Raw genomic sequence first — 26,094 nt, 5'->3', positions numbered from 1 at the left:
CCTGACGTCAGCGACGTCGCCCCGCCCGTCTCCTTCCGGATGATGTCAGCGGGAGGGAAGCCAAGGATTCGGTCTCAAGTTAGCATCTCGGTCTCTTCGCTGGGGCGGGCTGCGCGCCTGGAGGGACTCGGCGCGCTGTGGTCCAGAGGGTGAGGAGGCGAGTGAGGGCGGCCCTAGGCGTTGCTAAGTGACGGCTGGGACTTGGCTGGGCGGAGCCGCGCGCTTCCTCGGGGACTGGCGTGCGAGGCCGCGCGGAGGGAGGTGAGGGCGCCCAGGCCGGCTTTGGGAGCACTGGGTTTCGCGCGTGCTAGCAAACTAACACCGAGCCGGAACTCGCGCCTCCCTACCGGTGCTGATCTACATGGCATTTTCCCAACCGGGACCTGCTCCTCCTGAATTAGCTGCCTTCCTTTCAGTTGGCAAATCCTTTGTGAACCAGGGGTCCTTCCCAAAGGTAGTGTTTTTTACTCTCTCCTGCAAGAGGCTCACGGCGACATGTTTAAGTCTTCCTTGTTTTATTGTTGTTCTGCAAACTTGAACTTTACCACCCGGCAGACAGTGGTTCCCAAATATCAGGACATGGACGGACTGGTGGCATCAGTCACCCGAGGAGCCCACGTGCTCTGATTAAGTCTGGAGTAGGGCAAGGAGTCCGCACCTTAGCAGCCTCCAGTTCATGCTCCTACTTCCGTGACCCTGAGCCAGTCCTCGATTCTTGGCTTTTGTCTCTCCATATTGCCTTTTACAAGATCCTAGTGTCGCTCAACGCCCCTCCCCAAATTCTTAGCGTCTCCATTTATAGACTTTAGTTTTCCTAAGCACCTCCAGGTTTGATTAAATTATAAAACTTAGTCTGCCAGCCTAACCTTGGCGATTTCAATTTTGAAATGGGACCCTTGCTGAACACCAAAGATCTCACATTTATAGTCACAAGCATGAAAAATGGGATACTTAGGGAGAGAAATGTAGAACTGAATTTAGAAATGTGAGGGTAATTGAATATAACTGATGTCTCTCCTGTGCCAAGATAGGGGCCTCCATGTGTCCTCTAAGAAGAAACCTGTCCCTGGAGCTTGGCCCACATAAAGCTTAAGATTGCTGAGCTGCCCCAGGCCCTTGAGAACAGTCTTAATTGATTTACCCTCTGGCCCTGTTCTCCTGCCCTCTTAATATGTAAATTAGGGGAAAGAAGCCACTATTCTCTGGATGAGGACTTTCCACTTGATATGCAACAGTCTGCCTTTGTCTGAACTACCATTGGCCACTTACCCTTTCTGGTGATAGCTACAAAACACTAACATAGAAATTTTGCTATCTTCCTAGAGAACTGGCTGCCCAAGTCATACAGCTTCCAACAAAGAACAATGCTATGATTCCAAAGCCACAAAAACAAAGCACAGCTTAAACAAAAAAGAGCAGAGAGCTTGGGAGTGAAGATCTGGAGTTCAGACCTCAGCTCTGCCAATTATTAGCTCTAGAAATTCGGACAACTCACTTTATTTCTCTGAACATCAGTGCCCCTAATCTTAATTTGAGTCACTTAAGAATCCACAGATAGTGACTGGCCCACAGCATGTACTCAGGGAATTTTTATTCCTTTATTGTACCTTCCTTTCCTGGTAGCAAAAGCTTAATTCAGGTTCAGGGTAACAAAAATTCATTCACCTTCTCCATCGTTTTTTTGTTTGTTTGTTTTGGTAAGAATTTATTTTTTTTAATTAATTTATTTTTAAAATATATTTTTATTTATTTCAGAGAGGAAGGGAGAGGGGGAGATGGAAACATCAATGATGAAAGAGAATCATTGATCGACTACCTCCTGCATGCCCCCCACTGAGGATCGAGCCTGCAACCCAGGCATGTGCCCTCGACCAGGGCACCCTTCAGTTCATAAGCCAACACTCTATCCACTGAGCCAAACCGGTCAGGGCTCCCCATCTTTCTTGCTGAATTTTGAAACAAAAAGTTTTAACTTCAATGCTTGCTTGTATTTAAAGCAGTATTGATCTGTAGCCATTTGGAGCTTTAATATTTTACATCACAAATTATGATTTTTTTACTATAAAAATTTTATGGTTCCAATCAATAAACTGTTGACTAGCAATGACACATTTGTCTTGCAGACATGCTCTGAGAGCTGCAAGGGCAAATATCTCTTACTGCCTTTTGCAGATTACACAATGGCCCTCTTTGGGGTTCTAAGATGAGCACCCCATTTGAATGGATGCATTTTAGAAGGTGAGAGAGCCCAGCTGGCATGGCTCAGTGGATGAGCATCAACCAATGAACCAGGAGGATGTTCAATTCCCAGACAGGACTTATACCTGGATTGTGGGCTCGATCATCTCTCTCCTTCTTTCTCTCTGAAATCAGTGAAAAGATATTTTTAAAAATAAAAAATTGATGGTGAGGGAAGGAATGCCAAGCCCTGGCCCTGAGCTCTCACCTTCTAAATGCAAATCAAATTCCCAGTCAAATTTTGACAGACTGTAAGAACTGACTCTAAATGGCCCACATCTCTGAGGTCCTAGGGCGGGCAGGAGGGGGTCTATGGGGAAAGAAGGAGATATATGTAATACTTTCAATAATAAAGAATTATTTTTTTATGGCCCACATTGAGCATCTAATCCCAAATCAAGAACCTATTCTATATCTGGAAAACAAAGCAAAGGGATGAGGAAAAAAAATCTGTTCACAAAACTTCATGTTTATTTAATTTCCTACTCTTAAAGCCTTGCTTGATCTCACTTTCCTTGTGTGTCTTGGAAAGAAACATCTTTCCAGTGGTTTTGGTCAACTGAAACAAACCTGAAATACTTTAGAGGAGATGGAGCTATGATTTCTCTTCAGGGAAACAGCATACTGCCAATTTATCAACTTATACCCAGTAAAGTAGCCTTTCTCCTTAAAAAGATGACTTTAGTGCATTAAAAATTCTTGTTTTAAAAATCAGCTAATTACGTATATTAAAGCACACCCATTAACCATTTAACCTCTTCAACACAGCCTGTGTTCATTTTGTAATGGCTCCTGAGTGTAGAGCGCCTGGGAAGGCACATGAGCATTTCTTTAATTACTGTCAGCTGAATCCAGTGGCGTTGGCAGAGCCACATCCTGGAAACACACCATGCCAGAGGCAGGAGTGTTGTCAGCTTGACCTTCAGCCCAGGCGCCAGGGGATGGGTTTCGTTACTAAATCCAGCCAAGCACTAGGAATGAATACTACTCAGGCCCACCCAAGAATGCACATAATCTCCTTTGTTTTAACCTTTAGTAAAACTTCCTGGGTTTTGCTGTATAAAATAAACACGCTGTATTGGCTCTGGGTCCCTGTCTCTCCAACAGAGCACAGTGGTCCCACCCAGCCCCAGCTTTTTCCTTCCATCTCTGTGTCTGTCTCTTTCATTTTCTCAATCCCTCAATCCCCCAATCCCCAGCAGCCCCTACTCAGGAACCAGACTGCTCTCTAGTCTCTCTGGATGCAGAAAAAAGAAATATTTACACCTAAGAAACTGAGGCCATAATCCAACAGCCCACAAGGAAATGAGTCATGCCAACAATCACACAATTGAGCATGGCATCAGACCCACCATAGTAGAGCCTCAAAATGTCAGTACAGCCCTGGCCAGTTGCTCAGTGGTTAGAGCATCGGCCTGCAGACCGAAGGGTAGCAGGTGAGATTCCTGGTCAAGGTTTCCCAGCCCTGGTAGGGATGGGTGCATGGGGGAGGCAGCCAATCCATGTGCCTCTCTCACGTCAATGTTTCTCTCTCTTCCCCCCCCTCTTTTCCTCCCTTCCACTCTCTCTAGAAATCATATCCACGGATGAGGATTTAAAAACATGTTTGGGAAAGACCCTGAGCAGAAGATGCAGCTAAGCTGTACCCAGATTTTGGACACCGTAAGGTAATAAATGTTCTGCCTGGCCAGTGTGGCTCAGTGGTTGAGCGTTGACCCATGAACCAGGAGGTCATGGTTCAATTCCCGGTCAGGGCACATGCCTGTGTTGTGGGCTTGATCCCCAGTAGGGGGCATTCAGAAGGCAGCAAATCGATGATGTTTCTCATCAATGGATCTTTCTCTATCCCTCTCACTTCCTCCCTAAAAATTAATAAAAAATATCTATACTAATAAAAGGGTAATATACTAATTAGACCAGATAGACTAGACGTCTTCTGGACGTCCTTCTGGACAAAGCCACGGTGGCGGGGGCCAAGGCAGAGGCGGTTAGGGGCAATCAGGCTGGCAGGCAGAGGGGGTTAGGGGCGATCAGGCTGGCAGGGGAGAGCAGTTAGGGGTGATCAGGCTGGTAGGGGAGAGCAGTTAGGGACCATCAGGCCGGCAGGCAGAGGGGGTTAGGGGCGATCAGGCTGGCAGGGGAGAGCAGTTAGAGGCATCAGGCAGGCAGAGGTAGTTAGGGGTGATCAAGCAGGCAAAAAGGTTAGGGGTGATCAGGTAGGCAGGCAGAGGAGGTTAGGGGTGATCAGGCATGCAGAGTGGTTAGGGGCGATCAGGCAGGCAGGCAGGTGAGGGGTTAGGAGCCAGCAGTCCTGGATTGTGAGAGGGATGTCTCCGATTGGAGAGGGTGCAGGCCAGGCTGAGGGACCCCCACCCCCCTGTGCACTAATTTTGTGCATCAGGCCTCTAGCATATATATCCTGTATAATAAAAGCCTAATATGCTAAGTGTCTTAACTGTTCAACCAGTTGCTATGATGCGCACTGACCACCAGGGGGCAGACACTCCGACCAGTAGGTTAGCTTGCTGCTGGGGTCCGGCAGATCAGGAGTGGGCAAGACAGGCCAGACATGCTCTGGAGCCCTCCCAAGGTCCCTCCCCGGCCCTGATTGTGCACCGGTGGGGTCCCTCGGCCTGGCCTGCGGGGATTGGGCCGAAACCAGCTCTCTGATATCCCCTGAGGGGTCCTGGATTGCGAGAAGGTGCAGGCTAGTCCAAGGGGCCCCACAGGTGCATGAATCCGTGCACCAGGCCTCTAGTATGTGTGTGTATACACACACACACACACACACACTAACACACTAACACTAGAGGCCCAATGCACAAAATTTGTGCAAGGGCTTTGGCCCCGGCCCCCACCCGCGGATGCCATGGCTGCAGCCCGGGGCCTCTGCTGCCTCTGCCTTTGCCACGGCTTTGTCTGGAAGGAAGGACGTCCGGTCTAATTAGCATATTATGCTTTTATTATTATAGATGCTTTAAAAAATGTTGTTCCAGCCAGTAAGCTTTGGGGTAGTTTGTATGCAATGATAGATAAATATATATACCACAGATGGCTGATTAAATCCATTGGCTATAAGGAAAGGCTTGGTTGTGCTGGTGTAGGTTCAGGGTAGCACGTACTCTTTGTGTCTGACTGGTGTGCCTGTGAGGAGGAAGCTGATCAGTGCCACTTCCCTTTCCCAGCTACCTGGAGCCACCACAGTACCTCTCTGCCTGGTTAGATGCCCTCCCCTCAAGATTGGGAAGTAAAAATAACATCTCCACCCCTCTGGGAAAAACTTCACCAAAGGAATCTCTGCCCAACTAAACGTTACTTGCTCCCTCAAAGACAGAAACGAAGAACTTTATCCTTGAGAAGGAGAGTGGAAGAATCTAGTCCTGTGGCCAGAGCAGGACTTCAGAGAACAAGGAGGCTTGACTTCTCACTCTGTCTAAAGCAGTGGTCTCCAAAATGAGCAAGAGAATCCACTGGGATGAGAGAGAAAATACTATTTTATTTAGAAAATTAAGAAATTTAAGCTTTACCAATGTCCACTCTACAATCTGACCCTAGGACAGTGATGGCGAACCTATGACACGTGTGTCAGAGGTGACACGCGAACTCATTTTTTTGGTTGATTTTTCTTTGTTAAATGGCATTTAAATATATAAAATAAATATCAAAAATATAAGTCTTTGTTTTACTATGGTTGCAAATATCAAAAAATTTCTATATGTGACACGGCACCAGAGTTAAGTTAGGGTTTTTCAAAATGCTGACACACCGAGTTCAAAAGGTTCGCCATCACTGCCCTAGGATCTTCTTAGTCCATGTGGACCAGCCACATGTCAGGTCAACTTTGAAGGAACAGTCTGTGGGTGGGCCTGGCACAAAGGGGCAGGCAGTGCCCACCACCCCTTAATCCACTACTAGAGTGTCACGGGTGCTCTTTCAGGTTCAAGCCCTGGTTAAGAGGCTGTGCTAATTATATTATCTACATATTAATAACCCAAATTAGCCCTAGACAAATGCACAAGGGCCTGAACATTGCTCAGAGGAACCACAGTCTGAATACTAATATGCAAGCACAGGAGAAGAGGGCAGAGCTGATTCTGCTCCTGTCCCTACGGTATCAGCCACATTAATTGTTGCTTTTCCTTTTTCCCCTTGTAATAAAATTTAGCAAGGAGTTAGAAAAAGTATTTAGAAGTAGAAGTATAAAGAAGATCATTTGAAATACAGTGAAATTTGCCCTAAGTGTACATTGCACCTCCAGATTTGCTAGTGATGGTATCACCTGCATAAAATATATAAATTATATATGTATGTGTACATAAATATATTCAACTTTTTACCAATAAGGGTACATTAAAAACTAGAAGCCATGGGTCTACAAGATACTGTGACATTTCCTAACTTAATTATCAGAGGCCAGCAGGACCCACCTGATGAGGGATTACAGAGGGTTAAGAAGAGAGAAAAAGAAGAAAACAAAATAATTTGAGTTTATTTGTCCTCCACAGAACCTTTTCCCTGAAATAGTCTCCCACCAGGCCCAGCTCCTACAACTGGATAGATAGGAACCTTCCCTCCCTTTACTTCCCCAAGTAACACAAAGCTATTTGAACAGATGCCTAAAGCCAAATCAGAGAGAAAAGCAATGCATGCCCTCCACACATCCCAATTGGTAAGTGTTCTCACTGCCCCAGGAGAGGTTGTTGGGAGGAGCCTTCAGTTCTGAGAGGAAGGCCCACTGCACGCCTGCGGCATGCCCACTGCTGGTCAAGGGGAAGACACTGGCCCTTTCAGCAGGAAGGGCTTGGCTGCCTCCAGGATGTCCAGTTTGGGGTCCAGTGAGCGACCAAGCCCCTCGAGCACCATGATGGCAAACACAATGGAGGCGAAGTTGCTCTCAAGTTTTACCTGAAAGAGAAAATAAGAGGTTCTTCCCAAAGCCCATTAATATATAGAGTCTGGATAACCATGTAGCTGTCTGCTCTCAGCCTCCGGTACCTGCCCATGTGATTTTATTGTCTACCTGACCCTCTTTTCCCTACCCCATCATTTTACCCACCATCTCATCTACTCACCCAACCTCCCGTCTACTAGTATTACTAAGGAAAAATCTGGGGGATGTGGTATGTACTTTTCTAGGGGTGTGTGTGTGTGTGTGTTCATATGACTTAAAAATAATAAAATTAGTATCTCAGCGATATACCAGAAACTGTAAATCTAAATAAGGATCATTCTTCTGACCAGCAACCTTTCTGACTCTTAATTCTATGTTATGACCCTTGCCAAATGCAGTATTTCACTATCGGATTGCAGAACCTCAAGAGAAACAATGGGAAAGGCCCTCTTCAGACAAGAATCTTCCCTGCCCTCAACTCCTTAGACCTTTGGCTGACAGTTTTACTTTGAAGAATAACCCAAGACCACACTCTATCACAAGGAGACAGACAAAGGCCAAGGTGGAGAACTGTGAGGCCGTGTCCCTCCAAGGAACAGGGGCAGGAGGCAGAGGCCACAACAGCCGTGCTGGCATCTCTGAACACACCAGGACAAGAGGCACCTCCTCTTGGGCCAGCCCAGCCTCAAGGTGTTACATGCTCAGGAAAGCTATATAAGTGTGACTTAGATGAGTACCACGCATCATTCATGTGCACTGAGGAGGGGAAGGGTGTGACAGCTTTCATTAGACGGTGTTTACATCTGTGAATCCACTTTTCTGCAGCTCAGTATCACAGATACTTGGACAGCTTAGCCTTACTGAGACACAGACCAACATTGTGACAAAGGGAGAACCTGCTGTACCTAGTTAGTACACAGAAGCAGCACTCTTCATGCTAATGAAGTGGTACCAAGAATGTTTTTAAAAAACGAGATCTCATATAAGAGGAGTACTTCTCACGACCCTGTGGCCACCCATCAGCTTCCCCAGAGACCTCCCCTCCAGCCTGGCTGGAGCAGAGAGGCTCAGCTCTGCCAGGGGCCTCACCTTGTGAGTCATCAGTAACTTAAAGACATTCGAGAGAAGGCTGGAAACTTGGAGCTGGAAAAGATAATAAAATTGACTGTAGAGAGTGCCGACCCCCCCTCCCACACCTCCCCAACTACTTCTCTCCCAGACCCCTGTCCCGTCCTCCCCCAACACCTCGTCCCTCCCATCACACACACACATACCAGTGAGTGCAAAGAGACTCTAATTCCAGAAGGACTGCACATGCACGAGCCCAGCTCCCATTTCGAGTATGAGGAGCCTGAGTTCAAATGCTCCTTCCAGGAGGAGGCCTGGAGGCCCGGCTCACCCAGTGTGTGTCCACCAGCACACACACACACCACATCTGAATAAGGAGGATCAGCAGTGCCTGGGTGCCAGCTGCTGCTCATTCTGAGCTCTGACTCGATCCTGCTAGTGTAGCCATGAACTTGAGGAAACGCTCAGTTTTGCTAGAACTGAGTGTAAAATACAAATTGAACTCAAGTCTAAATAAAGGATGTGAACATTAGGTATGTCTTCTGGCCACTCAGAGACCTTCATCCCTCCCTTCAAGCTCAGCTGAGCTCGAGATACAGAAGAAGCGGCAGAACAGCTACACCCCAGACAGGCCGGGGTGCGACACTATGTATGTCATGCCCCAGAAGGCACCCTGGGAACCTGGTCAAGGAGCCACTCTTGAGAGTCAGAGATTCCAGTGGGCCTCCTCACACCTGGGAGATGTGGGCAGGTGTTCTTTATCTGTCTTAGAACTCAAACCCCCTCCAGACTTCTCCCCATTAAAAGATCCCCCTTTACTTTGGGGTTTGTTCTCGCCAAGGGCAAGGGCAGTACTCAGGCCCCTGCCCCTCGGTGGCCTGCTCACCTTTTCCAGGGTGATAGTGTTCTTCCTGGCCTGCGTTACTAGTGCGGCCATCTCAGCCTTGAATCGCTCCACGTCCTTGCACTCACTGGCCCGAGCGTGATGCAGGATGAGCTCAGCCACTCTTTGGCCCTGGAAGATACAAAAGAAAAGAAACTGGTAGAGCTGGGAGGGCACAAAATTAGATGATCTGCCCACACTCCTTCATATCCTAGTTCAGTGATGGCGAACCTTTTGAGCTTGGCGTGTCAGCATTTTGAAAAACCCTAACTTAACTCTGGTGCCGTGTCACATATAGAAATTTTTTGATATTTGCAACCATAGTAAAACAAAGATGTATATTTTTGATATTTATTTTATATATTTAAATGCCATTTAACAGAAAAATCAACCAAAAAAATGAGTTTGCATGTCACCTCTGACACGTGTGTCATAGGTTCGACATCACTGTCCTAGTTGTTTCCACCTAGTTCTAGCTTGCCCTTGGCCACTGCTGACCAAGCAGCCTAGCCTCAGAGCCAGAGCCACCAGGACCTGTCACCAGACTGGACCAGCCACACTGTCGGCACGGGCTCCCTTCCGGCCCCCGTGGAATCCCCTCCTCACCACCTCTGTGCTGCAGCCTTCCCACTCCTCCTCTGCCCAGGACACCCTCTGACCGAAGCCTCCATGGTCTCCCCAAACACCCACCTACCCTGGTAGTCACTGCTAATGCCTTTCACCTCCCTCCTCAGGCTGTGACCTTCTTCGTCCACCCAAGCCTGGCAGGGGAACATGCCCCACCCTACCTGCCACGGTGGCCCAGGCTCAAGCCTCTGCCCCCTCAGAAGCCTCCTAAGCAGGAGCTAGCCTTCCTAGTGCCCACTGCAGGCTTGTTGAAGAAGGAAGAGAAACTACCATGACTACATGATGGCATTTGGGAAGGAGGCATTTCTTCCCATCCCAAACCATGAGCTGCTTGGAACTGGCCTCAGTCTCGGGCACCAGCACCTTCTGACTAAAGACCAGAGATGGTTCTGTTAGGAGCACCCGTGGCAAAGACGGCATTTACAAGGAAAATGAAGGCTAAAGAGCCCTAAAGTCCTCAAGAGCTTCAAGGATTTGGGCCCAACTCCCAAGAGCCCAGTGGGTCTCACCTGCCCCATTGCTACGGCCATGAAAACTGCGTGGAAGTTCCTCAGATCAGCAGCCCGCAGCTCTGCCACAATACCAGCATCCAGGAGCACCAGGCGCAGTGGGCACCGGGCAGGCGTCATGGACACCACCAGTGTGTCACAAACATCCGCCTGCTGCAGCCGTGCCTCTTGGCTCTTGGAAAGACCATCGGCACCCTGGACCAGGATGTTCCCAGGGTGAAGGTCCGCATGGACAAAGTTGTCCACAAATATCTGGAAAGAGATCAGCACTATTCAAGGCTAAATCAACCCTCACCACCCAATCACCACCAGGAAAAAGCTTCCAGGGTGATGGTATATTTCTAGTGTACAGAGAAGTGTACATTTGATAAATTCATTGTCTGATGACATCAGTTCAGAATTTGTACAGGGACAGGACAGGTTGATGTTTTCAAGAGAAAAGTTATTTTCAAAGTCAAGAGCATTAAAAAATATTATAGGAAACATGAAATGTTGCAGGTTCAGTCCCTGGTGGGAGTGGGTACAGGAGGCAACCAATCAATGTTTCTCTCATACATCAATGTTTCTTCCCCCCCCCCCCCTTTCTCTCCATTCCTCCCTCTCTCCCCACTCTCTTCCCCTCTCTCTAAAATCAGCAAAAAAGCCCTAGCTGGTTTGGCTCAATGGATAGAGCATCGGCCTGTGGACTGGACGGTCCTGGGTTCCATTCCAGTCAAGGGCACATGCCGAGGTTTCAGGCTTGATCCCCACTAGGAGGCGTGCAGGAGGCAGCCAATTAATGATTCTCTCTCATCATTGATGTTTCTTTCTCTCTCTCCCTCTCCCTTACTCTCTGAAGTCAACAAAAAATATTTCTTTTAGCCCTAACTGGTTTGGCTCAGTGGATAGAGCGTCAGCCTGCGGACTGAAGGGTCCCGGGTTTGATTCCGGTCAAGGGCATGTACCTTGGTTGCAGGCACATCCCCAGCACACTGCAGGAGGCAGCTGATTGATGATTCTCTCTCATCGAAGTTTCTAACTCTCTATCCCTCTCCCTTCCTCTCTGTAAAAAATCAATAAAATATATTTAAATATATATATATATTTTTTTTACAAAAATAATAATAAGTAAAATCAGTAAAAAACAAAAAACAAACACATATCCTCAGGTGAGGATTAAAAAAATAAAATTATCTACTCATTGTTTAAAGATTTTCCCCAAACCTCTCTGCTCTTAAAATTAATGGAACTAGCCGGTTTGGCTCAGTTGAAAGAGCATTGGCCTGCGGGCCAAAGGGTCGAGGGTTTGATTCCAGTCAAGGTCAAAGGCAGGTACTAGTAACTTGGTTGCAGGCTCCTCCCTGGCCGAGCCCTGGGTCGGCTCCTGCAGGAAACAACCAATTGATCTGTTTCTCTCACATCGATGTTTCTCTCTGTCTTTCCCTCTCTCTTCCACTCTCCCTAAAAATCAATGGAAAAATATCCTCGGGTGAGGATTAACAAACAAAAAAAAATTTTTCATGGAACTTTCTTTCTTTCAAATATTTCATAACTCAGGCTTCCCCTCCATTACCTCCATTTGTCCACACAGTGACATGTAACAGCAATACTAACCACCACCTACTGGCAGAGAATCAAGTAGACAAGGAGAAATGGCTTTGAAACTACTAAGCAGGAAAGAAAGCCCCAGGAACTATGATAGACAGAAAGTCAGGTGTGACTTTGGGGAACAAAAATCTGCCTCCCATGAAAGAGAAACCACTAGCCATCCTAGAGGGGAAAAAGGAGAGCCCAGTGCAGAGGCACAGAGCAGTTGCTTCCGAGGGGCTCTCAGCGGACTCCTCCTGGCCCAACAGAGCCCCTCCTCCTGGATGCAGGCCACAGTGACCCTCCTTAGTCCAGACCCTGGCTTTACTCGACATAGGGAGGCTGCTACCTGGTGAAAATCCTGGGACCCTGACCCAAGCCTGGCACCTTGCTGTCAGCTCATCCCCTCAGGGCCTATGCCCCTATCCTTGACCCCAGGGGCTGGAAGCTCCCATAATCTCCCCACTCCCGGGCATTGCTTATTGCTGCTTCTACCCTGGCTACTCCCCCCCCCCCCCCCCCCCCCCGCCACTGCACCCTCCCCTCTACCCACAATGCCCCTTGGAGCCTCTGTCAACTGAGCTTCCACTGCACTAAGTGGAAACCTGGCTCTCCCACAACAACCTCTCTTCTCCAGGAGCCCCTTGGGTGGGGGCTGCTGACCTGGAGCTGAGGGTGGAGTCAGGGCTCCCAGCCCTGAGCCCTCTCTGCAGGAGCGCTTAAGCTTCCAGCATGCTGTCAGCTTGCACCCACTACCATCCTGCTCGCCTCGGCCCCTCCATCTTGGTCATCAGTTCTTTCCTCCCACTCTCGGACCACATACCTGGTTTCTTCTTATCCCAACTCTGCACCCTCTAGACTTGGGCACTCGTCCTGCCTATCTAGCCTAGACCCTGCCATCCATCCCTCAAACACTCTGTGCCAACCACCAGGAAGACCTCAGACCCTCAACAAATATCTATATCCTCTTTCTTTGCTCCTGCTTGTGAGCTGCTAGCAATGCTGGGTGCCACAGTTACTAATGATGCTGATAACTAACATTGCTTAGGGTTCACTACGTCCTTTTCTGAGTGCCAACTGATTTAAACATTATCAGGCCGTCCCCTCATAGGTGACACCTAGGCTTCCCTCACATGCCAGCCACTTCCTGAATAAGTTCCTGGGCTATGTCAGGCCCCTCTTAGTGGCCCCTTGGTGCCTGTACCTACCCTGTATATAATTTACTTATTCATGGACAGTCTTCCCACTAAACCAGGGGTGGGCAAACTTTTTGACTCGAGGGCCACAATGGGTTCTTAAACTGGACCGGAGGGCCGGAACAAAAGCATGGATGGAGTGTGTGTGAACTAATATAAATTCAAAGTAAACGTCATTACGTAAAAGGGTACGGTCTTTTTTTTTTTTTTAGTTTTATTCATTTCAAAGGGGCCGGATCCGGCCCGCAGGCCGTAGTTTGCCCACGGCTGCACTAAACGGTAGTTCTGTGAACATTGTAATCCTGTCTCTTTTGCTCACTACTGTAAACCCAGCACTGTCTAACACATAGCAAATGCTCAATACATACTTGCTGAATGAATGAAGTAGATGTAATATACAATGTTGTCTTAGGCTGTTTGTAGGCAACTAGGACTGGGCCTGGGTCTTGTTCCCTACCCTTCCCATAGCACCTTGCACGGCGACAGAGCCCAAGCCACTGAGAAAGTGCTTAACAAAGCTATAGAATGAATGGCTATCTTGGTAGGCTCAGCTGTTTTTAAAGCAGACTCTACACTGGGCTTGCCCTCCACCCAGTGTAGCTGAACAGTGTCCCCACCATTTCCCACATGCAACTGGGCCACAGGCTGGGCCTGAGCACCCTCTCCAAGCCCATGAGCTCACCATCTTCAGGAGCATGTCGATCCCCAGCCGAGCAATCTTCCTCTTCAAGTCCACGGGAATCCCTGCCTGCTGGTAACTGGACACGGGCACACTCTCCTTTAAGAAGATCAGGGAGGGAACAACTTTACCCTGGACAGCTCTGCTCCTCATCCCGACGGCACACATGCTGTTGCCTTCCCGTCGGTTAGGAAGTGACCCAAAGAGTTTTTCCTTTCTTAGAGCCACTATGAGTCTGTCCCTCACAAGCTGATTTTAACCTATTTACATTTCCCTTCCATAATACTTCTCAAAGGAAAACAAGTCCCATAGATTTATTAGAGAGGAAACCCATTGTCTTTGCCACCCACAGGTAAGGATGTCGCAATGTGGGGGGAAGAGACAGGAACAGGCCCAGAGAGCTAGTTTCTGGTCAAGAACCAGCCAATAGATACATGAATGAATTCTGTGACCTCGAGCAAGAAAACAGGGGCAAAGGGGGAAAAGAGAAGAAAGGGGAGCTAATAATCATTTCATATAGCTTAGTTATTTGTCAGAGCAGCCCACTAAGATAGAATTTGTTATCCCTAATTAATAAATAAAAGAACTAAAGCCCAGAGAGGTTAAGTAACTTGCTCAAGGCTACACAGCTAGTAACTTTGGGAGGTGGCATTACTTCCCTGCATCTCATATTACCATCTTTACAAAGGAGGCTGGAGCAGGAGACAGCTAAGGCCAGTGACATGACACAAACACTTATTGAGCACTTTATCTGTGCAAACTCTAGCTGAGGGCATTTTGCATTGTGTGTCACTGACTCCTGAGAGAACCCCATGAGGCGGGAAGAGTGGCCTGCTGTCATACATGAAGAAACTGAAGTCATTCAACAAATAAAGTGGCAGAGCAGATTTTCAAATCCAGAAGGTCTGAGGCCACACCCAGGTTCTCAGCCAGCTCACTATGCTGCCCACCTCGGATCACACCTGAAGTCCTCGCACATGTAATCACATGCTCTCTTGCGGCTTTTGTCTTTAGAGACTAAAACCACCAAGTGGAGCAGAGACAGCCCAGCTGTGAGTGAAAGGCCCAGCCAGGTAAGTTCTGATTCTTACTTCATATGTTTCCACCAAAACATCCCTGGTGACAAAGGGATGCAGAGGAGTGGGGAATCTGACAGACTTCACGTTCAGGAAGTTGCACTGGAAGTGCTCGAGATTCCGAGCTTCGTAGCGCAGGTCAATCTACAGGGAAGTGAAGAGAAAAGATGAAGGGGTAGTCGGGGCACAGGGATAGTAACATCTGAACTGCCAAAGAGCTAGCAAGTCAGAGTCAACTGCTTCTCCTGCACAGACAGCTCCCCAGGAGACATGGGAGGAGGCATCCTGTGACTAAAGGCCTCCCCCCAAACCCCAACCTCCTCTTGAACTCCTCTAAGCTACAGACAACAGACAACATTGCATTACCTGGGCTTCCCTGCTTCTTCCTGCTCTGCCCATCCACTTCACATCACCCCTTCCCCACCTCCCTGGGGTTCAGCTTTGTGGCCTCTCCACACCACTGCTGCCCAGGCCAACACTAGCCCCCGCCCCCAGCTCCCGGCCAGCACTCTAACCACTGAGCACACTGGCCAGGTCCCCAGCTCTTTCCCTTGATTAAGACTCACTTCCACCCACTGCACTGACACTGCTCTCCCCAACTCACCAAGCGTTTTGCTTGCCAGAGTCAAAGGCCCAATCCCATTTTTATCCTAATTAACTCTAAGACCTCATTCTTCCTGAACCAGTTTTCACTATCCCAGCTTCCACCCCTGCCTCTCAACTGCCCTATCTGGGTCTGGGCTTCTGGCCATTCCTCCTCAAGTGCCCAGAGATGCTGGTATCTCTCAGCTCCTGACCTTCACCAGCTTTTGCTCTTCCTCTCCATCCCCTCACATCCTCAGCTAGTACCTCTTGATGACAGAACTTTGACCTCCATCCAGTCCCCCTCTACCAGTCTCTGGACTTATATTCAAGTCCATCTGGACATTGCCCTGTGGAAGGCCACAGGGACCCTTGAACTCAGTGTCTACACAGAATTTACTTGCATACACACCCACATGTACCCAGTCACCTGAGAGTCGCTGCAGATTACTCCTTCTCTTACCCTCCACACCCATCAGTGCTCAGTGCCATCAGCTCTACAGCCCTAACCACTCTCGGATCTATTCTCCCTTTCCACCCCACTGCCACCCCCATGGTGACTCACAAGAAGTCACCTGAACCCCAACAGAGGCATCTGAGTTGGACTTCCTGACCCCTCATCTTCCCTCCCCTCATCTTTCCTCTCCATCTGCTGGTGTCCCCTGCTATGTGCAGAATGAAGTCTAAATTCTTTAGAATGACATCCAAGGGGGGGGTCATGGGTTGGCCCCTGCTTCTCTCTTCAGGTCTATCTCTTATGCCTCCCCCTTCCTCTACTTCCCAAACTCTAGCTTCACCCAATCTGTTTGGTGCTGAACACCCCAGCCTGCTGATTTACCCCCATCTTTTGCTTTCCTTATTCCCTCTGATCGGAATGTTTCCCCCCCATTTGGTCCAACTGCAAATACCCCTCACCTTTCAAGACCCAACTTGAGCCAAGGGAGCCTTGACCCTCAAGATGGAATGACCACTTCCTCTCTTGAGCCCCAACTGAACCCAACTGAACCTGTGGAGACTCCTACTGTAACTCTGATCAAACTCTATTTGCAAGTATTTATAGGTCAGCCCCCTATGCCTACAATATATTCCTATGGACAGGAAAAGCTCACTTGTTTTCTTAGTTCATCAGCTTCTCGTTATATCCAAGGACCTAAATGAAGACTTGGCACATTGCTTCTGAAAGTCTGCCAATTTCTGCACTACCAATAGGGAGCCAGGGCAGATGCCTACTTGGAACCTTGATGGCCCCCAAAGTGTATTTACCAAGTCTGGCTACTTAAACAGGTGTCCCAAAGTCCTGAACAGGGAGGAGGTCCTTGTCTACTCAAAAGCCCTGGAAACAAAGCAAAACAAGGCGCTGTGACTTAACCTAATTCTTCTTATCACCCTAGAGTTCAGCCATTGATTGTGGCACTTAGAGATAACGTTGTATATTCCACCAGGATAATTTCACTTTCCTCCCAGGCACTAAGGAAGACTGTGTTTCCCAAGCAACCTTGCAGGGCCTGTGTGATTAAAGCTGACCTTTAGACTAGGAAGAAAGGATGTTCATCACTTCCAGGCCTGGCCACAAAATCTCTCACATGGTCCTCCATGGTTTTTCCCCAATTCCAGACTGACCCTACATGACACATGTTGTAGATGGCAGTGCCAAACTTGGGAGGAAATTGAGTCCCTGAATAACTGTGGTGTAGAGCTTCCTCCCTCTCTCCTTCAGTTCACCTGCATGGAACTTTGATATAAGCAATAACCTTGTTGCATTAAGCTACTGAGACTTGGGTGTTCTTTGTTATATCAACTAGTGTTACCTACCCTGATTAACATACCATACTAGATGTGACCTACTGGGAAATTACTCATTCATCCACCATTTACTAAACAGCAGCTAATGGTAAGAACTCTCTTAGATGCTATTTATAACCAAGGGAAGGGAAATTCACCTGTTGGACCATGAGCTTCTCAAATTCCTCCACTATCTCAGGCAAGCTAAGCCACTTGATTCCTGGCAAAAGTGCAAGGACTTGGCTGCCCATCTTCATCAGCAGCAGGTCCATTCTCACCTGAGAGAGCAGGCCAGGGTGCAATACCTGCCAGAAAGAGGAACAGTGAGACAGAGGAGGGATCAGGAAGGCATGTTCATTTAGCCAGGGCTGGGTCGTACCATCAAAGGAGAACCAGCTGGCTTCTCATCAGAGCTAAGAGGAAGTAGTCCCAACACCCAGGATGCTCTTGCCTCCCTCACTCCTGTGTGCCTTCCCTGAGGAGATGCTGAAGGCAGCTCCTCTGCACTGCACTTAGCTTTCCTGGGAAGAATGGGGGAGGGGGGCGTTTTTCTTCCTAAATATATTAAGTTTAGATCAGTGGCTCTCAGAGTGCAAAAAAGTCATCACAGGGTGCTTGGTGAAAATGTGGGAGAGTTTTTCCCAAGGAGGTAAAAGAGATCATCAGGGATACCTGCTATTCATGTCTGCCAGATACCCTGGGTAGTGCTGAATGGGAGTGTAAAAGTGTGGAGACAAGAAATAATGGAGCCCAGGCAGAGAAGGCAGAAAATGAAGCGAGAAGAAAGGCACTTCTATAAAAATGAACACTGCCATCTTGGGCTCGTGTTCAACCTAGTCTGTCTCCAATTTATCCTGACCCCAGAGTAGTAGATCAGCTAGATCAGCGGTTCTCAACCTGTGAGTCTCGACCCCTTTGGCAGTCGAACGATCCTTCCACAGGGGTCGCCTAAGACCATCCTGCATATCAGATATTTACATTACGATTCATAACAGTAGCAACATTACAGTTATGAAGTAGCAACGAAAATAATTTTATGGTTGGGTCACAACATGAGGAACTGTATTTAAAGGGCCAGAAGGTTGAGAACCACTGAGCTAGATGGTGGTTTCTCCACCCGCAGAGGCAGCGAACTCCAAACCCACTTCATTTTTCTTTTATGAGACTATCACACCACCACCTCTCCCTCAAAGCCAAGAAACAAAACAGTTTGCACATCACACACACTCAGATAATAGCCAAGCTAATAGAAGTCAATGCAAGGCAATGTGGGGTGATTGGCAAAAAAAGGGGTTCCTGATCTAGGACAGCTCCCTGGGGTTGGTGAGATTTTAGAGATGGGAAGGGCCCGCTGAAGACATCAGAGCACTTACTTTCACTGCCACCGGGATGAGGTGATGTGGTTCAGGTAGGTGGGCAGGTGCCGAAGCCTGAGACACAACTGCGTCTGATCCAACCAGGTCAGCTTGAGGGAGAAGCAGCCTTTCTAGAAACGACTGGTCAGCAAGACTTCCTTGCGATCCCCACTCCTTCTCCAGGTGTCCAAAGAGCTCTCCCAGCCCCCCACGGGCCCCGGCTTCTGAACAAGGCCGCAGCCTGGAGGCCTTGGCAAGTCTCTGGATGCTGTCATTCTCCAGGAAGGCAGGATTGGCATGTGCTTTGTACACTTGGGCCACGCAGCCTGAGCCCACAGGTTCCTGCTTCTCAAAGCACAGGACCTTCCCCCAGTCCTCCCCAAAGGCCTGCTGCAGGATGTGCTCAGTGTGGATCCAAGGGTGTGGGGTCACCCGGACATGCAGCTTGGAGAACTGGGCACAGAAAGCCTCTGAGAAAAGGTCTCGCCGGGTGCTGGCCCACTGGCCCAGTTTGATATACGTTGGGCCTGAGGTCTCGGTGGCTTTCAGAAGCAGGTGGAGCCAGAGGCTGGAGATGCTGGGAACCAGGTAGGTGAGAGGGTAGAGTAGAAGGAGGGGGAAGAATTTCACCAAGAGAGCCCCAGCCCGGAGACCAATCCGGAGGTACAGAAGGAGGCAACCGAGCCGCCCCTCGTGGGGGACTCTTTCCACGGGCCCATTTTCAGCCAGTTCACCCCAGCTGGCCCTTCGCTGACACAAGGGCTCAGCGGCCCCGTGACCAATGTCCCCACAGACTGAGACGAATTTGGGCAAAGTGCCAAGCAGAAGCCAACATAGCCTGGAATTTCGTCCAGAGGGTCTTAAAAGACTGAGTTCCTTTCTGAGCTCAAAACCCCGGAGGTGTGACAAGCAGACCCGGACAGAGAAGCGCCAGGGAGTCACCATCCTCTCCGGGAGTTCCACCGCAGGGGCTGCCTGCCCTCCACGTAAAGGGCACCCACCTATGTGCACCAGGCTGACAGGAGTCAGCTGAGCACTCCACTGAAATGTGGGGCAGCCGCCAGATCCCACGAAGCTCATGTGCAGTCTAAACCCAGCCCTGCTCCTAATCCGGCTGGGGCTGGCCCGCACCACCCCTGAGGCCGCCCAGCGCTCCGGGCCTTAGCCGCAGGTGGGGACGGCGCATCTGTCCCACCCGGCTCCACACCCTGCTCCCTCCCTCCGAGCACCTGCCCTGGGCCCGAGGCCAGAGGCTGCAGGGGGCCTACGCTCGAGCTGGGCAGCGCCTACGGGGCTTTCAGAACTCGGCCCGCTGTGAGAACCGGAGGGGTCCAGCCAGACACAAAGCCAGGCCCAGGGCGGGACGCGACCCGCACAAGGTGGCCGCGAAGGGGAAGACAGAGCCGGCGGCCGCAGAGTCACCCTGCGAGCCAGGGCCCGCACGAGATCGCCGGCGTGGCCGGGCACCCGCCCAGAGCCGGAATGCGGAGGGGCTGGGTGGGGGTGGAGCCGGGTCGGGGTTGAAGGTGCAGCCGAGGGTCGGAGCTCAGAGGCCCGTAGGGGGTCGGGGCGCCAAAGGCGGGATTCGAGCGCCGAGAGCGAAGCGGGGGTGCGTAAGACCGAGGATCCTGCGCCGAGAGCCGGGAGGTGGTGCGTAAGACCGAGGATCCTGCGCCGAGAGCCGGGAGGTGGTGCGGAGGGCCGGGGATCGGGCGCCGAGAGCGGGGAGAAGGTGTGGAAGGCCGGGGATCGGGCGCCGAGAGCCGGGAGGGAGTGCGGAGGGCCGGGGATCCGGCGCCGAGAGCCGGGAGGGTGTTGGAGGCCGGGGATCGGGCGCCGAGAGCGGGGAGAAGGTGTGGAAGGCCGGGGATCGGGCGCCGAGAGCCGGGAGGGAGTGCGGGAGGCCGGGGATCGGGCGCCGAGAGCCGGGAGGGAGTGCGGGAGGCCGGGGATCGGGTGCGGAGGGCCGGGGATCGGGCGCCGAGAGCCGGGAGGGAGTGTTGGAGGCCGGGGATCGGGCCGGCGACCGGGCGCAGAGGCCGCGCGGCCCGCGTTTTCCGGGAGCGCCCCGCCCGCTGGCGCTGGCACGGCCCCTTAAAGCGGACGCGGTACGGACACCGCTGAGGCACACCTTGCCCTCGGGTCCTGGGTCCCAGGTATAGCACCAAACGCAAACGCGCGCTCCACGCTCCCCCTTTCCACTGACATCTTTGTAGCTCTCCCTACAAAGCGTGGGAACCCTGAAGTAGGCCATGAATTGCAAGCCGGTTGTCAACACAGGTAGGGTTTTCAGAGGGGGAGAGGGGGGCCAGGCTGCATCAATTTGGGCAATGTGTTTGGACCTTGGGGAATGGCTTCCGAAAGGCCATGTTCAGTCATTCAACTAATACATTGAGCCCCATAAGTATTTCTTAAGCTGAATCTAAGGTTTACCAAGGCTCAGTAATATGTATTGAGGTAGATACCCTGCTGGGCTGGGGAGTGGAGACACACATCCTGCCTTTACACAAGGACTTATGAGGGTTACCACACAGGGGAACAAAGTGTGGCAAGAGCCCTGAAAGAATGGGAATCAATAAGTTGTGGCTACTTTGGAGAGGAAGGGAGTTGGGAAGGTGTTCAGACACAAAGGAAGATGCCCTAAAGCCCCAAAATACGAAGGAGTTAGGGTGTGAGGGTTTGTGTGTGTGTTGGCAAGGGAGGGGGAGTTGTTTGTTTTAACCTTGAAGAACCAAAGGAAGGTCAGATGGTTCTAGAGAGCAAGGGGGAGAGAAACAGAGTTTGGAAATAAGCCAACACAGCCAGGCAGGCCAGAGGCCCTCCGCTCTGGGGGGGGGGGGGTGGGGGGGGGGGTGGTATGAGGCCGCCTGCCCTGGATACCACAGCCACATACAATCCTTTATCTGCAAGTCTGCCCAGGTTCATCTGTGGGCCTCACACATGGAAGGAGCCCAGGGGAGAGAAAAAGAGACACAGCCCATGCCCAAGTGTGGTTTCCCCTGCTGGAAGTGTGACTGCCACTCTGCAGCCCCAAGGGGTGCCCCAGAATGTAGGGACCTGGGCTGCTGATACAGAGAGGAATGAGAAGAGGCTTTGGCTAGTCCTGTGTTGTTAATAATCCATCTCCCATTTCCACAAGATGCTGCAGACCCCTTTGCAGTTCACAAGACAGGAGTCATCCCTACCACCTCTGGTTTCAAGTATGACCAGCCTTTCATTATCCTCTTCCCAACCGCCAACTGATTTATTTACCCACTCCATTCCAAAGGTGCGTGGAATATGCTTTATACCTCTGATTCACCAAAGGGCTTATTGAAACCAGAGGCCCTGGGTTCTAGCCTGCTAATTAGGAGGTAGCGATGTGACCCCAGGCAAGTCTCTGGGCCTCTGTTTCTCCTTAAGCTAATGGGGGAAGTGAGTCTGACTAAAGCTGTACAAATCCTCTAGATTTACATTTATGATTCTGATAATTAACATATTCAACAGTAGTTAAGAGCAAAATTTTGGAACTAAATAAACCTGGTTTTAGTCTCCCTCTGTGTGATATGTACCTTACCTTACCTCTGGGGGACAAGTTACCTTACCTCTCGGAGCCTCTAACCACAAACTATGCTATGTTTCGCACCCTGCGTCAATAAATGTTACCCTATGTTATTTGTGTTATCTAGATGAATAAAAGTTTTGTTTCTCTTCCTACTTCAGATGACAGACATATTTTCACAAATTTGGAGGATACATTGTGGAAGGTCAGACTTAAAATAAGGGCATCCTGCCCTGACCGGTTTGGCTTGGTGGATAGAGCGTCGGCCTGCGGACCGAAGGGTCCCGGGTTCGATTCCAGTCAGGGGAGTGTGCCTTGGTTGCAGGCATATCCCTAGTGGAGGGTATACAGGAGGCAGCTGATCGATGTTCCTCTCTCATCGATGTTTCTAACTTTCTATCCCTCTCCCTTCTCGCTGTAAAAAAATCAATAAAATATATTTTAAAAAATAAAATAAGGGCATCCTGGGGGTGAGAGTGGGATGGAGGGGATCACTAGGGGGGAAAGGGGGACATCTGTAATATTTTCAACAATGAAGATACATTTAAAAAAATAAAATCAGGGCATCCTAGAAATTCACCTGAAGCAGTGGCTCTCCACTTTAGCATCCACAAGAATAACCTGAGAGCTGTCACATACCCAGTATCTGATTCTCTAAGTCTGGAGTGGGGCCCGGAATTTGCATTTCTAACAATTTCCTACATGCTCCTGCTGCTCCTGGTCCTAAGAACAAAGTTTGAGAACCATTGACCCTGGCGGTGGTGGAGGTAGTGTTGGTGATGGTAGTGATGGTGGTGGCGATAACTGTGGTGGTGAAGGTGCAGCACCTCAAAAAGTTGTAGTGACCCAAGTAGGTGAAATTGAAGGATTCCTGGGGCCCATGTGAATGTCCATTAGGAGAATGATGTCATGCACATTAACAAACAGTCATATCAAATATGAACTCTAAATCAAGATTTGTAAGGGTAGTCTTTAAAAATCTCTGTTGATTTGCAGTCAAGCAGCTTCTCACCTGGTAACTTTATGCAGTCTGTTTCCAGATTACCAACCACAAGAATGCATTTAGAATGATTAATAAATTAAGAGACTGAATATCCAGTCACTGGCCAGACCATATATGACAATAGAACTCTGACCCACAGTCTCAGCAGCAATGGCCCAGAACAGTCAGGACTTGGCTGATGGCTGCCAGCTTCTCTAATGTTCACCCCCACTTCCAACTCAGGACCCAGCCATAGAAAGCCAGATGTCCTCGCCAAATCAATCACACACTACCACTGGCCTCCAGCTTCCTTCCCTGTGCCACTAACCTGCAATTAGGTATACCCCCCCCACCCCCCGCGCCCGCCCCCAATAAACCTTTCCCCCTAGCATTTGAGTCTTTACTTGTACTTGAGTCTCTGCCAAACACAAGTGACTTGCTATAGAAAGATCTGAATAAATAGCCTCTGTTTGTTCTCATTTGGGTGGTCTTCGTTTTTCCTCCATAAAAGTCTCCACAGTAAAAGCCAGCTAATTATTAATAGTTTCCTTTCTTGGAACTGTTCCTGCTGGTGTTGTTAACTCTAGTACCACTGGGTGGCGCCATTCACTTGTGACTTGCAGCCAAAGCTTCCTCTGGGTCCCCAGACCTGGCTGAGAAGAAATGGATGGGCAGGGAAAGATGAGCCCACCTGGCTGTGTTTATCTTGTCAGTGACCCAAATGATGGTGATTTTAGCATCTAACCATGCAACAACGTTCATAGTAGGTGCCATGCAGGGCAAGTATTTGTTCAAGACCTGCGGGAAGGAGGTGGGGGTAGGAAATTGGCTGCCTCTGGGATTCTGTCTGTCTACACTTTTGACATTTGGGGCAGGATAATTCTTTGTTGTGTTTTAGGGATGTGGACAAGGAGGAAGAGAAACTGTCCTGTACATTGTAGGATGTTTAGCAGCATCTCTGCTTCTACCCACTGGATGCCAGAACCGTGCCCCTCCCCCCCCCCCACCCCCCTCCATTGTGACTTTAAATTTCTTCAAACATCATCAAATGTCTCCCAGGGAGGAAAGTTGTCCCTAGTGAGAACCACTGGGCTCCTTGTTGAGGACAGCTCTCTGCTGAGACCCTTTCAGCACCCCACTCCCACACCCACTTTCTTCATAACAGAATGTCAACCCTTGCATACGCTTGCCTCAGCCTCCCTGCTTTTGGCCCCCTTGAACAAGCTCTACACTAGTGTGTCTCCAGTGGGGACTTGAGCCACCTCCACCCAAAACACCTAGGGTGCGTGTGAAACTGCAGACTCCCGGGCCACCCTGCATTAGGATCCTATGGGGAAGATTCGATTCCCCACCCCGAATAAGCCAAGGGGATTATCAGGCAAATAGAAAGTTTGAGAAGCATGGACCCCACTGCAGGTCCTGCTTAGTTCACCTGGTCTGCAATTAGCTCCTAATTTTATGCCTAGACCTGGACATAAAAATTCTGGCCCTGGGGCACGCACATACACAGAAAATACCAGAATCAATACCAGGAAAGACACTAAGGGAAGAGGCTATTGCAGTCATGGCTGCCTCTTTCCAGTTTGCTGCCATGATTTTCACATCCCTTCCTCATGTAGAGCTACGGCTACCTTCTCCCTTTCTCCTTTGGCCACTTCAGTTGAATTGTCTCCATTACTACTTCTCATGAGAATTTCTCCTCCTCTGGTTCCCACCTCCTGGTTTTCTAGATGGGTTGTTCTAGCACTACCCAGGTTCAGGTGCTGCTCCTGCACTAATGCATGTGGCCCAGCAGGTCCCCTCCCTCCTACCTGAGGGGCGTGCCCTGCCAGGAGGTGAAGCCCCATCTTGCTCTGCTCTGCCCCACCATGCGGTGGCAGCTCCGCTAGTCCTGGTCCTTTAATACCTCTGTTCTAAAGCTAGACAGTGATCACAGCCAAAGACAGGCCCTTGGAAGCTGGAGGAGAATGAAGGAACCCTGGGACCCGCTCCTTTCCCCCTGGGTGGCTTGAGCTTCTCCCTCCCCTTCTATCCCACAGCTCCTGGATGACATTTGATTGGGGCCAAGAACAAACCAAGGCTGGTTTGAGGTTTGTGTGGGATGCTTGGCTTGGTTTTGTTTCCTCAGAGGGAGCCAGCCAGGGTTGTGTGGGATGGGAAGGAACTTACGTCCAGCCTCTCTCAGAGGCAAGAACGGGCCAAGGATGGGACTAGCAATATGACAACAATAGAGGGAAGGAGTAGGATGCCCATGAAAGACAAGCGGAGCTCTGCTGTTTGTCCGGATGGCTCCACAGGCTCAGATCCACCGTCAGTCAGAGGGATGAGGAGGGTCTTCTCCAAGGGCATGTCAAGGTGACTTTTCTCTGCTGAAATGAGTTCCCTCCTTGCTCTATCTCATCCAACTGTCAAGGGCCTAAGCACAGATAAATGATTTCGCGCCCCATGCCAGCTTTCTAGATAAAATCATCATCATTAAATAACCCAACCTGTCATCCATCATCTACTGTGTGTATGCCTTTCAACTACGTACTGGCAGGCAAGTGGCAATGAGATAGAAGCAGATTGCTAGCAAGGGGCCAAGAAGGAATGGAAAACAGTGACCTAAGCGGAGGTACCTGGTCTCTAGGGAAGAGGGTCAGCTATGCCCGAAGAACTGCACTGTCTGCACCTTCCAGAGGGGGCAGCAAAACCAGGACCAGGATTGAATGCTGATCCAGAAATCTCTCGAGCCAGGGGGTGTGGGTGGCACTGGGCAGAGCCATTGCGCTTAGGCAGCCTGGTGTAACAAAAGAACCTGGCGTCAGCCAGACTGGCCTGAGTCCGTGTGCCCTCAAATAAGGTACATAACCTCTTGGAACTTGGGTTTTCCACCCATAAAATGGTAGGGATAATATTTCATTGCTCAGATGTGTGTGGGGGATTACACAACATGACATATGTAAAGTCCTGGAACCAAAAGGCCCTGGACCTAAAAGGGGTGGCAGAGCAGGGAAGCTCAATTCTAATAGAGGAGAAGAAAAACTGTCTGCTCCCTCCTCGAACCCTGAGCACTCTGTGCTTCTGGAAAGAAATGAGATTAAGCAGAAGCTAACGGAGAGCGCCACTAGGGGCCAGGC

The 26,094-nt window shown here is 49.9% G+C and overlaps 1 protein-coding gene and 1 long non-coding RNA gene across 2 annotated transcripts; one reads left to right on the top strand and one right to left on the bottom strand.

Moving 5' to 3' along the window:
- The first annotated feature begins 50 nt into the window (after positions 1 to 50).
- Positions 51 to 11,192, top strand: LOC139016261 (uncharacterized). Its single transcript, XR_011472655.1, has 3 exons — positions 51 to 149; positions 3,810 to 3,905; positions 7,528 to 11,192. It is a non-coding gene; the product is annotated as an uncharacterized lncRNA (long non-coding RNA).
- ADCK2 (aarF domain containing kinase 2) lies at positions 6,708 to 20,510 on the bottom strand. The gene is made up of 8 exons (XM_070424038.1): positions 18,471 to 20,510; positions 17,256 to 17,402; positions 14,749 to 14,877; positions 13,661 to 13,756; positions 10,217 to 10,468; positions 9,084 to 9,212; positions 8,219 to 8,272; positions 6,708 to 7,143 (listed from the first exon to the last, which is right to left on the bottom strand). The coding sequence occupies exons 1-8, from the start codon at positions 19,530 to 19,532 to the stop codon at positions 7,003 to 7,005; spliced, it is 2,010 nt and encodes a 669-aa protein (XP_070280139.1). The 5' UTR covers positions 19,533 to 20,510; the 3' UTR covers positions 6,708 to 7,002.
- Positions 20,511 to 26,094: the final 5,584 nt, after the last annotated feature.

Source organism: Myotis yumanensis, unplaced genomic scaffold, assembly GCF_028538775.1.
Source record: "Myotis yumanensis isolate MYYU_CA2020_CCGP unplaced genomic scaffold, mMyoYum1.0.hap1 SCAF_9, whole genome shotgun sequence".
NCBI lineage: Eukaryota > Metazoa > Chordata > Mammalia > Chiroptera > Vespertilionidae > Myotis > Myotis yumanensis.
The sequence above is the reverse complement of the archived record's forward strand: the minus strand, read 5'-3'. Positions and strand labels throughout refer to the sequence as shown.